This window comes from Gopherus flavomarginatus, chromosome 1 (assembly GCF_025201925.1).
Source record: "Gopherus flavomarginatus isolate rGopFla2 chromosome 1, rGopFla2.mat.asm, whole genome shotgun sequence".
Taxonomy (NCBI): domain Eukaryota; kingdom Metazoa; phylum Chordata; order Testudines; family Testudinidae; genus Gopherus; species Gopherus flavomarginatus.
In genome coordinates this window covers 73,841,575-73,852,713 of record NC_066617.1, presented here as the reverse complement: position 1 = coordinate 73,852,713, position 11,139 = coordinate 73,841,575, and the positions used below count along the sequence as shown (strand labels likewise).

General features: G+C 47.6%; 1 protein-coding gene across 1 annotated transcript in view; it reads right to left on the bottom strand.

Annotated features, from left to right (window-relative positions):
* Positions 1-3,225: 3,225 nt before the first annotated feature.
* The window catches only part of LOC127042381 (glioma pathogenesis-related protein 1-like), a 46,475-nt gene continuing 38,561 nt past the window's right edge, over positions 3,226-11,139 (bottom strand). Inside the window, exons 5-6 of the mRNA XM_050935864.1 lie at positions 3,604-3,630; positions 3,226-3,509 (exon numbers count right to left, since the gene is read on the bottom strand). Of these exons, the coding sequence (XP_050791821.1) occupies positions 3,355-3,509; positions 3,604-3,630 (182 nt within the window). The 3' untranslated portion in view covers positions 3,226-3,354. The remainder of the gene's footprint in view (positions 3,510-3,603; positions 3,631-11,139) is intronic.

Sequence of the window (11,139 nt, the reverse complement as noted above, 5' to 3'; positions counted from 1 at the left end):
AGGGTAAGTGTCTTTGGCCATCCATTTCAAATTTTTCATGCTCACAAAGGTGCAATTCCATCTGGAGTATACATTCCCATTCTATATGAGATTTGAATTGAACATGGAATGATTGTCGCAAAATGGTATGTTTCCCCTTCAGAAAAAGCTTTGTTAGCTGACAACCATGCATTGAGTAAAGCATGTCAATCATATCCTAATCCCCATTTTGATTAACCTGTAGGCATCTTCCAATCTCACTCTTTATCTTCACTAACAAAGAAACAATTCAGCTGAAAACAGCTAAAGAACAATGACATGCTACGCTCAGCATCTGAGATGTGAAAAAGGAGCTTCACGCATACAGAAAAACTTACCCTCTGAAAAAGGAATTGATGGTAAAGTAATTGTCTCCTAATCAAGTAGGCATCACTATCTGCTGGGTAAGCAGTAGTATGACTCACATGTTTTTGTTCAGGACTTCGTAACTAGAGCTCTCCAAGAAATGCATAGCAAACCTCAAACCCACTTAAGCTGTGCCTTGAGTTTTAAGGTTTACAAGCCTCAAACCATGCTGGCTGAAGTCTGGCCAATATGTGCTGAGGGTGTTCACATAACTTGGAAGACAACAGATCTCCTCCCTCCCTCCTTTGCTTTCTTTTGTTTTCAGAGAGACACGAGATAAGTGGATTCTTAAATTTTGTTACAAGGGGAGCTACTAAGTGATGATGGAGTTCCCCCTGGTGGTTTAAGTAGGTATAATTGTATTCTCTTCCATAATTGTATTATCTTCCACAACTAGGATTTCCATGTTGAGTAATGTTTGAATATTACTGGATTTTTGTTGTTGCTTGCAAGAAAGGTAGTGCCTTAAAGTTATACAATAACATTAAACAGAAAGCTTAAAACTTTAAACAGCTTTATTACAAATATAAACCTCTGTACATTAGGGATTAAGAACTTTAAGGCACATTTTCAAAGGTGTGAGCATCTGAAGCTCATTGAAGTCATTGGGAGCTACGAATGTTGAGCAACTTTGAATATTGGGTGACTTTTAATTAGGTACCTAATTATGGCTTTGCCTACCCAACTTTAGGCATCCATTTGTGAAAAATTTTGCCAAAGTTTAAAAAAATTAGCAACCTTCTTGGTAACTTTAGCTTTGAAATAGGTATGTTCTAAAAGTTTAGAAATGTAAAAGAATTTATGTCCAATAACTGTTTTAAAATAAGTTTTTTTATGAAGAGATTCACTTTTACTCTGGGATATTCTATAAGATGAATCAGTACAGTTCTGAATATAGTATTATATGACAAGTATAATGTTTTAGTACTACAATGAAATAATAAAGGTATTATGGGCCAATTGTTCCCTAAAATGAACATGTGTGAAGGTCCCATTAACTTCATCTTGAGTACTGGGCATGAAAACAGGGCAGGATTTGACCTTGTGTTTAAATAAATAAATAAAACCCTATCAATAAACCTTTTGAACTTATACAGATTCCTGAGACAATACACATTTTGTAAAAAGTTACATATTTACCATGTAGACTAGAATTACTTTAAGCAATCTCAGTGCTTGTCTACACAAACACTTTAGTCTGCAGTGAGCCGGGGTGTAAATCTATCCTGTGCTAACCTGCTGCACATTGTGTCTGTGTGGGCTTGCTGCTGTGCACTAAAAATTCTGTAGTGCACTTTAATCTACTCCTATTTCAAAGCAGAGAAGATTAAAGCACACTACAGAACTTCTAGTGTGTGGCAGCATGGTCCTCACGGACATTTAGTGTGTAGCAGGCTATTGCTGGGTAGATTTACACCCCAGCTCACAGCAAACTAGAAGTGTTTTTGTGTAGACAAGCCCTCAGTAAATATTAGACATATTGGACCAATCAAAAGAAGAATTCTTTAAAATCCCTGAGTCAATACATGTGCTCTTTTGCAGCAATTCAAGTTAACACATATCTAAATAGGATACCTTTAATGCCTTTAAAGTCTCTTGGATAAAATACAGGTAAACATACACCTCTACCTCGATAGAACGTGACCTGATATAACACGAATTCGGATATAATGCAGTAAAGCAGCGGGGAGCCCTGGGCCTTTTAAAGCGCCACCTGAGCCCCGCTGCTTTACCGCGTTATATCCAAATTTGTGTGGCGCCCCGGTCCCTTTAAATCACTGGCCAAACCCGGCTGCCGGAGCCAGCTGGGCTCGGGTGGTGATTTAAAGGTCCAGACGCTCTGACTGCTGCAGGGAGCCCCAGGCCCTTTAAATCCCCACCTGAGCCCTGCTGTCGGAGCTCCGGCAGTGATTTAAAGGGCCTGAGGCTCCCCACAGCAGCTGGAGCACTGGGCCCTTTAAATCACTGCCAGGGAAGCCGGTCCAATCCAGCACAGCATACCAGACCGAACCCAATATGACTCAGTCTCACCTATAAGGCGGTGAGATTTTTTGGCTCCTAAGGACCGTGTTATATCGGGGTAGAGGTGTATATTTCTCAGAGGGTTTGGAATGCTTCTCAGATAAAATTCTGTATTTGTTTTACATTAAAAAACAGATTAAATATCCATATTTAAATAACAGTGGTTGTGACAGCAAACCAGGAACTACAAGAAAAGTCTAAACTGGAGCATTTTACTCTCACTGTTTTTTTTTTTTCTAAATTCAAAACAAGTTAGGAACAAATTAATTGAAGGACAATTATTTTTAATAGTTGAAACCTTAACGAATAGCTGCCATTTACAAATTTATATACATTTTTCTAGAGCTATATTAGTACTACTGAATATTTATAAAATGCTTTCTTTTTATAGAAGTGATATCTGATTCTGTTCCCATTTTACCTGGCGTTTTGACTTGATTCCAGAAAAGTAGGATTAGGTCCATAACAGTATGATTCTATAGACAGACATCTAAATTAATTAGTCACTACTTCAAATATTTATATAGTGGAAACTACAAATATTATCAAGTGGAAACATTGTTTTAATTTACTTATTGAATTCTAGATGCCAGGTGTTCCCCTTTATTTGTTAAAATTCCATTATGGAAAAGCCATTTACGAGATATCCCTCTGATGACTCTTGCCAGACTGTCACCTTTAACTTAAAATTTTGCCTTTTTTATTATTTTCACATCTTTAATATAACATATTTATCTGTATTTATAAATAAGATATGTGAGGGCTTAGAGCAAAAATAATTTACACTTTATAACCCATTAAACATCCACAGCCCTTTATGATATGTTTTCTAAATGATCAAATTCACTGTAAAAACATCAATCAAGAGAATTCTCTTAACAGGTAGGTGTGATATTAATCTTTTAAGGACTTGTCATAACTTTTCATGAAATATATATTTCAAATAGATTATTTAGATATACTCATATTTGAATAACGCTTCTGCATAAGAAAAACAACTAAAGAAGCCAATAACATCAGTGATGGTCTTAAAACCACAACAGCAATACAGGACTCGTCACACACGATCCTGTTCTCCCAGGGTGGATACCATCTTGTGTAACCTATAAACAAGCATACAAACACAAATTCTTATTGGGCACAATGTGCTTATAAAGAACTAAACTTCAAGTAATAGTGTAGAATTGTAATACATACGTATAATTTTATCACGTTTTGGATTTCCTAGGGGGAACAAAAGAAAGAAATAGTTTAATCAGCTAGGAACAAGTAGTTACTCACCTTACAGTAACTGTGATTCTTTGAAATGATTTATGTGGATCCCAGTCTTGCTGCACGTGCTCTGCATGCACAAGAGTTCAGAATTAATTGACCAGCAGTGTCCATTGGGGTTGCCCACTCCTTTGCACTCCCTCACCCAAGGGCAGAAAGGGCAGAGGGATGCCAATTGCTATTTAGGTGTTTCACCACCCAGAATCCAAATGAAAGACTCCAAGCTACAGGGAAGGAGAACAGGTTGTGGGATCCACACGTACAGAACATCTCAAAGAATCAAATACATCTCAAAGAATGTACAGCTGGTGCCCGACCCCAGAGTAGCAGGATGCAGATATTGACTTTTCATGAATTTACTCGTACTAGAACAGACAGAGGTAGAGCCGTTATCAGCTTTTCATTCCCCTGTAGGGTTGCGGGAGTGGGGAAAGAGACTTGTGGAGAAGTTTATGTACACAGAGATATCATAGAATATCAGGGTTAGAAAGGACCTCAGGAGGTCATTTAGTCCAACCCCCTACTCACAGCAGGACCAACACCAGCTAAATCAACCAATCCCCAACTAAATCAGACTTAGGTTTCTCTATAATCAAGGGACCACAGATGTCCCAACACCACTTCAGCCCACTGCACATTGGGCTAAAGGCTATGCAGCCTCTGCCTAAAGAGATAGGAGAGGCAGACACAAGAGGGAAAAGAGAAAGGACCCAGAAAGAGGGTGTAGAGAATAGGAAAGAAAGGAGGACAATGGGGATAAATAGGAAGGAGAAGGGGTAGGAAAGTCAGGACAGGAGAAAGAAACCCAACAGGAATAAAGGAGCTGTTCCCCACCTTCTACTCACATCCTACCCTATGTTTCCTTTGAAAGCATCCCAAAAATCCTCTCACAGCCAGCGCAGCCCAATTCCCGTGTTCCCAGCAAGTTCAGCCATCCTTCTAAGAGGCAGCATTTCCACTCAGTCGCTAGCGAAGTGCTGCCGCCTGCTAGCAGCATTGCCAACTCCTAAACAGCTGGAAGACAGTGCAATGCTGGAAAGGCGCTCATCTGCCAATCTGTGTCCAGGCCCCTCCCTGGTGTGCAGTTCCAGCAGCCGAGTGGAGGGCAGCGAAGTGGGATCGCACAGCTGTGAGAAAACTGCATCCAATTCCCTGCTCCACAAGTTGCACTTACATAATGGAAAGTGGCAAGTGGCTTGCATACAGCGACCCCTGAGAACTGTATTTTATAATAGCCTTGCCAGTAAAAAAGACGGTTACTCACCTTTGTAACTGTTGTTCTTCGAGATGTGTTGCTCATATCCATTCCAATTACGTGTGCGCGTGCCACGTGCACATTCGTCAGAAGATTTTTACCCTAGCAACACTCAGTGGGTCGGCGGGGTCGCCCCCTGGAGTGGTGCCGTTATGGCGCCGGATATATACCCCTGCCGACCCAACGGCCCTTCAGTTCCTTCTTGCCGGCTACTCCGACAGAGGGGAAGGAGGGTGGGTTTGGAATGGATATGAGCAACACATCTCGAAGAACAACAGTTACAAAGGTGAGTAACAGTCTTTTCTTCTTTGAGTGCTTGCTCATATCGATTCCAATTAGGTGATTCCCAAGCCTTACCTAGGCGGTGGGGTCGGAGTGAGATGTTGCAGAATGCAAAACTGCTCAGCCAAATGCTGCATCATCTCTGGACTGTTGAACCAATGCGTAATGTGAGGCAAAAGTGTGAATCGATGACCAGGTAGCTGCTCGACATATTTCCTGGATGGGAACATGGGCCAGGAAGGTGGCAGATGAAGCTTGAGCCTGAGTAGAATGGGCGGTGAGGTGGCTAGCCGGAACATGAGCCAAATCATAGCATGTACGGATGCAGGATGTTACTCAAGATGAAATTCATTGGGATGAGACCGGCAGGCCTTTCATCTGGTCTGCCACAGCTACAAAGAGCTGAGGTGATCTTCAGAAGGGTTTTGTTCTCTCGATATAAAAGGCGAGAGCCCTGCGAACGTCTAGGGTGTGCAGCTGTTGTTCCCGACACGACGGGTGCGGCTTTGGGAAAAAGACTGGGAGGAAGATGTCTTGATTGACATGAAAGGTGGACACCACCTTAGGGAGGAAGGAGCTGTACCTTGTCCTTATGGAATACCATATATGGGGGATCTGCTGTCAAGGCCCGAAGCTCAGATACTCGTCTTGCCAAAGTAATAGCAACAAGGAAGGCTGTCTTCCAGGAAAGGTACAGCAGCAAGTAGGTGGCCAGTGGTTTGAAAGGAGCACCCATAAGCTTGACTAGCACCAGGTTGAGATTCCAGGTAGGGGTCGGACGTCTGACTTGAGGAACCTTGAAACTATGGGGTGAGAGAAGATTGATCGACCATTTTCCCCTGGGTGGAAGGCGGAGATGGCTGCCAGATGCACCTTTATGGAAGAGACTGCTAGGCCCTGTTCTTTCAGGGACCAGAGGTAGTCCAGGATAGTAGGAACGGACACCTCCCTGGGGACTGAGTTACGCTGAGCGAACCAGCAAGAGAAACACTTCCACTTGGCCAGATATGTCATCCTAGTGGAAGGCTTCGTACTGCCCAAGAGCACCTGTTGGACCGAGGCAGAGCAACGCAACTCAGACTGGCTCAACCACGCAGCAACCATGCTGTGAAATGAAGAGACCGCAGGTCCGGATGGTGAAGCCTGCCGAAGTCCTGTGTTATGAGATCCGGCCAGAGTGGCAGGGGAATTGGGTCTGCCACTGAGAGGTCGAACAACATGGTATACCAGTGCTGCCTCGGCCACGCTGGAGCAATCAGGATCCGGTGGGCACTGTCCCTGTGGAGCTTGAGTAGGACTCTCTGGATGAGCGGAAACGGTGGGAAGGCATAGAGTAGGTGCCTCTTCCACGGGATCAGGAATGCGTCTGAGAGGGAGCCCGGGGAGCGTCCCTGGAAGGAGCAGAACACCTGGCATTTCCTGTTCTCTCGGGAGGCAAAGAGGTCTATGCGGGGAAACTTCCACTTCCGGAAAACAGAATGGATGACGTCCAGACGAATCGACCACTCGGGAGACAGGAAGGATCTGCTGAGGTGATCTGCCAGAGTGTTCTGGACTCCTGGGAGAAAAGACGCTACCAAATCGATTGAGTGGGCTATGCAAAAGTCCCAGAGGTGGACGGCTTCTTGACAAAGGAGGGAGGAGCGTGCTCCACCCTGCTTGTTTATGTAAAACATGGCCGTTGTGTTGTCCGTGAACACTGATATACAATGGCCCTGGAGATGGTCTCAAAACACCTGGCATGCTAGATGGACTGCTTTCAGCTCTTGAGGCAACTAGAGGCCTTGAGTGTGAAGGCCCTCGAGGTGGGCACCCCAACCCAGAGATGATGCGTCCGTGGTTAGGCCATCAAGGGTTGCGGTGGGTGGAATGGCATTCCTGCACAGACTAGAGGGGGGTTTAGTCACCAGGTTAGGGAGCCCAGAACCTTTCAGGGAATAGTGAGCACCGAGTCCAGGCTGTCTCTGCGAGGTTCGTATATTGAAGCAAGCCAGGTTTGAAAGGGATGGAGGCATAGCCTCGCGTGCTTGGTCACAAAGGTGCAGGAGGCCATGTGACCTACTAGGCTGAGGCAGGTGCGCACCGATGTTGTCAGGAAGGTTTGAAGACCTCAAGTAATTAGCCATTGCTTGAAAACGCAACTGCGGGAGGCAGGCTCTGTCCAGACTGGAGTCCAGAACTGCTCTGATGAAGTCTATTCTCTGCGTGGGTGTCAGAGTAGACTTCTCTGCGTTTGATCATCAGGCCTAGGCTCCCGAAGAGGTCTTTGACAATGCGCAGGTGCTGCGACACTTGTAACTGGGAAGTCCCTCGAATGAGCCAATCGTTGAGATACGGGTAGACGTGTACCCGACGACGCCGGAGGGAGGCGGCAACTACAGCCATGCATTTTGTGAACACACGCGGAGCCGTAGAAAGGCCAAACGGAAGTACAGTGAACTGAAAGTGTTGATGGTTGACCACAAAACGGAGGTACCGTCTGTGTGGTGGGTAAATTGCGATGTGAAAATACTAGTCCTTCATATCGAGGGTGGCATACCAGTCTCCCAGATCCAGGGACGGGATAATGGTCCTCAGGGTAACCATGCAGAACTCCAGCTTTAGCATGAATTTGTTGAGTTCTTGCAGGTCTAGGATTGGTCGTAGACCTCCTTTTGCCTTTGGGATTAGGAAGTAGTGGGAATAAAACCCCTTGCCCCTCATGTCTTTTGGCACCTCCTCTATGGCTCCCATGGCTAGGAGCGACTGGACCTCTTGTAAGAGGAATTGCTCATGAGAAGGGTTCCTGAAGAGGGACGGGGAGGGAGGGTGGAAAGACAGGGTTGAAACAAACTGGAGGTGGTATCCCACTTCCACCGTGTGCAGGACCCAACGATCTGAAGTTAGCTGGGACTAGGCAGGGAAGAATTGGGAGAGGCGGTTCAAAAAGGGAGGAGAAGGATCCGGTAGAGCAACTGGTGGACCGCCCTCGGGCGTCCCATCAAAAGTTCTGCTTGGGCCCCGCTGGTGGTTTAGGGGTCCTGATTTTGACCTCCTGGAGGGCCAGACTGCCTCCGATGATTCCCTCTACCACGCCTTCTGCTAAAGTCCTGACACGGCCTAGGCGGGGTGTAAGGGCGGTGTGGCTGGGGCTGGAAGGTCCTGCATTGGGTCACTGGCGTGTGCATACCCAGTGAGCACATTATAACGCAATTGTCCTTCAGACTTTGCAATCTGGGGTCAGTCTTATCTGAGAATAGGCCCTGGCCTTCGAAGGGCAAATCCTGAATAGTTTGTTGTAATTCAAGGGGAAGGCCTGATACCTGGAGCCAGGAGATATGCCTCATCGTCACTCCTGATGCCAGAGTTCTGGCTGCAGAGTCTACTGCATCCAGAGAGGCTTGCTACCTTTTTACCCTCCTCAAGTAGGAACGTAAATTCCTGACAGGACTCCTGGGGAAGAAGCTCCGTAAACTTCACCAAGGACACCCACGTGTTAAAGTTATATCTACTTAGGAGGGCTTGTTGGTTTGCCACCCTAAGTTGGAGGCCCCCGGCCGAGTATATTTTGCGGCCTAGGAGGTCCATGAGCCTGGCCTCCTTTGACTTAGGAGCTGGGGCTTGCTGGCCATGATGCTCCCTTTTGTTCACCGATTGCACCACTAAAGAGCAAGGAGGTGGGTGAATGTAGAGATATTCATACTCCTTTGAGAGGACAATATATTTTCTCTCTACTCCCCTTGCTGAAGGTGGAATCGAGGCTGGGGATTGCCAAATGGGGTCTGCATTAGCCTGTATGGTGCGGATAAACGGAAGGGCCACTCTAGTAGGTGCATCAGCCTATAGGATGTCCTCGACAGGGTCCTCTATTTCAGGGACCCTCTCCACCTGTAAGTTCATATTCTGAGCCACTCGTCTCAAAAGGTCTTGATGGACCCTGAGATCAATTGGTGGAGGGCCTGAGGAGGATGTTCCCACCACCGCCTCGTCAGGCGAGGAGGAGAGGCCCGGGACCAGGGGGTCCTGTGGGGGTTCGTGTACTTGAGGAGCATCATCTGCGTCAGGTGGAACCTGGGTGTCTGCAGATGGTATCGGAGCCTCATCCGTGCCCGTGGGGGTGGGGGCAGCTTACTGTCGCCTCTGGTACCCGGTGTTCTGACAGGGCTGACTATGGAGCCACTGATGGAGCACCTTGGGCTTAGTGGTATGCCCACGGTGTCCAGAAGGACCAGTGATGAGGCCCTTGCTCGTAGCTCTGGCTCTCTGGAAATATATGGCTGGGGACGTCAGAGTCACGCTCCTGAGGATAGGATGTGCTACCAGCCTGCGATGACACCGATGTGTGTCTCGATGGCCACGGCGGTGCTGATAGACCCTGGGAGGGTGCCACTGTTCTGGACGCTCGATCCCGGGGCAGTACCGAGGAGTGGTACCGGGAGCTATAACGGTACCACGAGTGAGACCAGTACCTTCTACCATAGCAGTGCCGGGAGGTTGATTGGGATCTGGAGTCCCTTCATCTGGAGCGACTGCAGGATACACGGTGCCGAAAGCGGTGCCATGAGTTGGATCAGTACCGGGAGTATCTGGCCGGCGAACGAGATGTCGAACGGTGCTGTGAGTGTGGCCGGTACCGCGATGGAGAGCAGTGCCGGGACTGCGAGCGGCGCCGGGAGCGGGAACGGCGTGATTGAGAGTGTCTGTGAGACTGTGATCTTGAACAACGTCTCTCTGTTGGACCAACAGAAGGTTGCCTTACTAGGGCTGGTTTCCCGATGGATTGTATGACCTGCACCGGCAGTGCCGGGGTTTGAGGCCGTGTCGACTCTGTCGTGGCGATGAGCTCCCTTGCCGTGGAGAAGTTCTCCGGTGTAGAAGGGAAGGCAAGCTCAACCACAGCATGAGCTGGGGAGCTGTCAGGCACTGGACTCAACGGCCCTTGTGGGACTGGAATCCACGGTGCCACACTCGGTGGAGCTGCAATCGGCAGCGCCACAGTCGATGGTGCCATGGCAGATGATGGTGCCGGACGAACCGTCTTTGAAGAGCGCTCCTTCTGTGGAGCTGAAGCAACTGGAGAGCTATGTTGCTTCCTGGGTCTTGGGGACAGGGAGTGGTGCCAAGCAGATGTCTGTGCTGGTAAGGGTCGGTGCCAGGGCTCCTTCTCGGTACCGGAGCGGTCTGGGGCCGAAGGGGCGCTCCTTACAGAAGCAGTCTGTTGGGCACTTGGTACCGACGCTGCAGGACTAAGTGCCGACTCCATGAGGAGCTGTCTCAGTCGAAAGTCCCGCTCCTTCTTCGTCCTTCGTTTAAACGACTTGCAGATGTGGCACTTATCGGTAAGGTGGGATTCCCCTAGGCACTTGAGACAGGAGTCGTGGGGATCTCCTTTTGGCATCGGCTTTTGGCACGCCGAGCACGGTTTGAATCCCGGTGCCTTGGGCATGGGCCCGTACCGGGGTGGAGGAAAGGGGCTAATCCCCGATCCCCCCTTAAACTATATACACTAACTATAAATACAACAACTAATACTTACTATAACTACAAGAACTTGAACTATACACACAATAAACAGCAAAGAACTACGAGTAGCTAGGGACGTGGAGATCAGCAAAGTCGCGCTCCACAGTTCCAACAACCGTCACTGAAGGAACTGAAGGGCCATTGGGTCGGCAGGGGTATGTATCCGGTGCCATAACGGCGCCACTCCAGGGGGCGACCCAGCCGACCCACTGAGTGTTGCTACAGTAAAAATCTTCTGACGAACGTGCATGCAGCGCGCGCACACCTAATTGGAATCGATACGAGCAAGCACTTGAAGAAGAATCTATTGCTACCAAGGCAAATTACAAAGAGCCCAGAGACCGAACCATGCAGTGAGACAGACTATTCTGACTCCTAGATTCCAGGATTTAGATGCAAGATGCAAGAAGAAGTGAAAACAT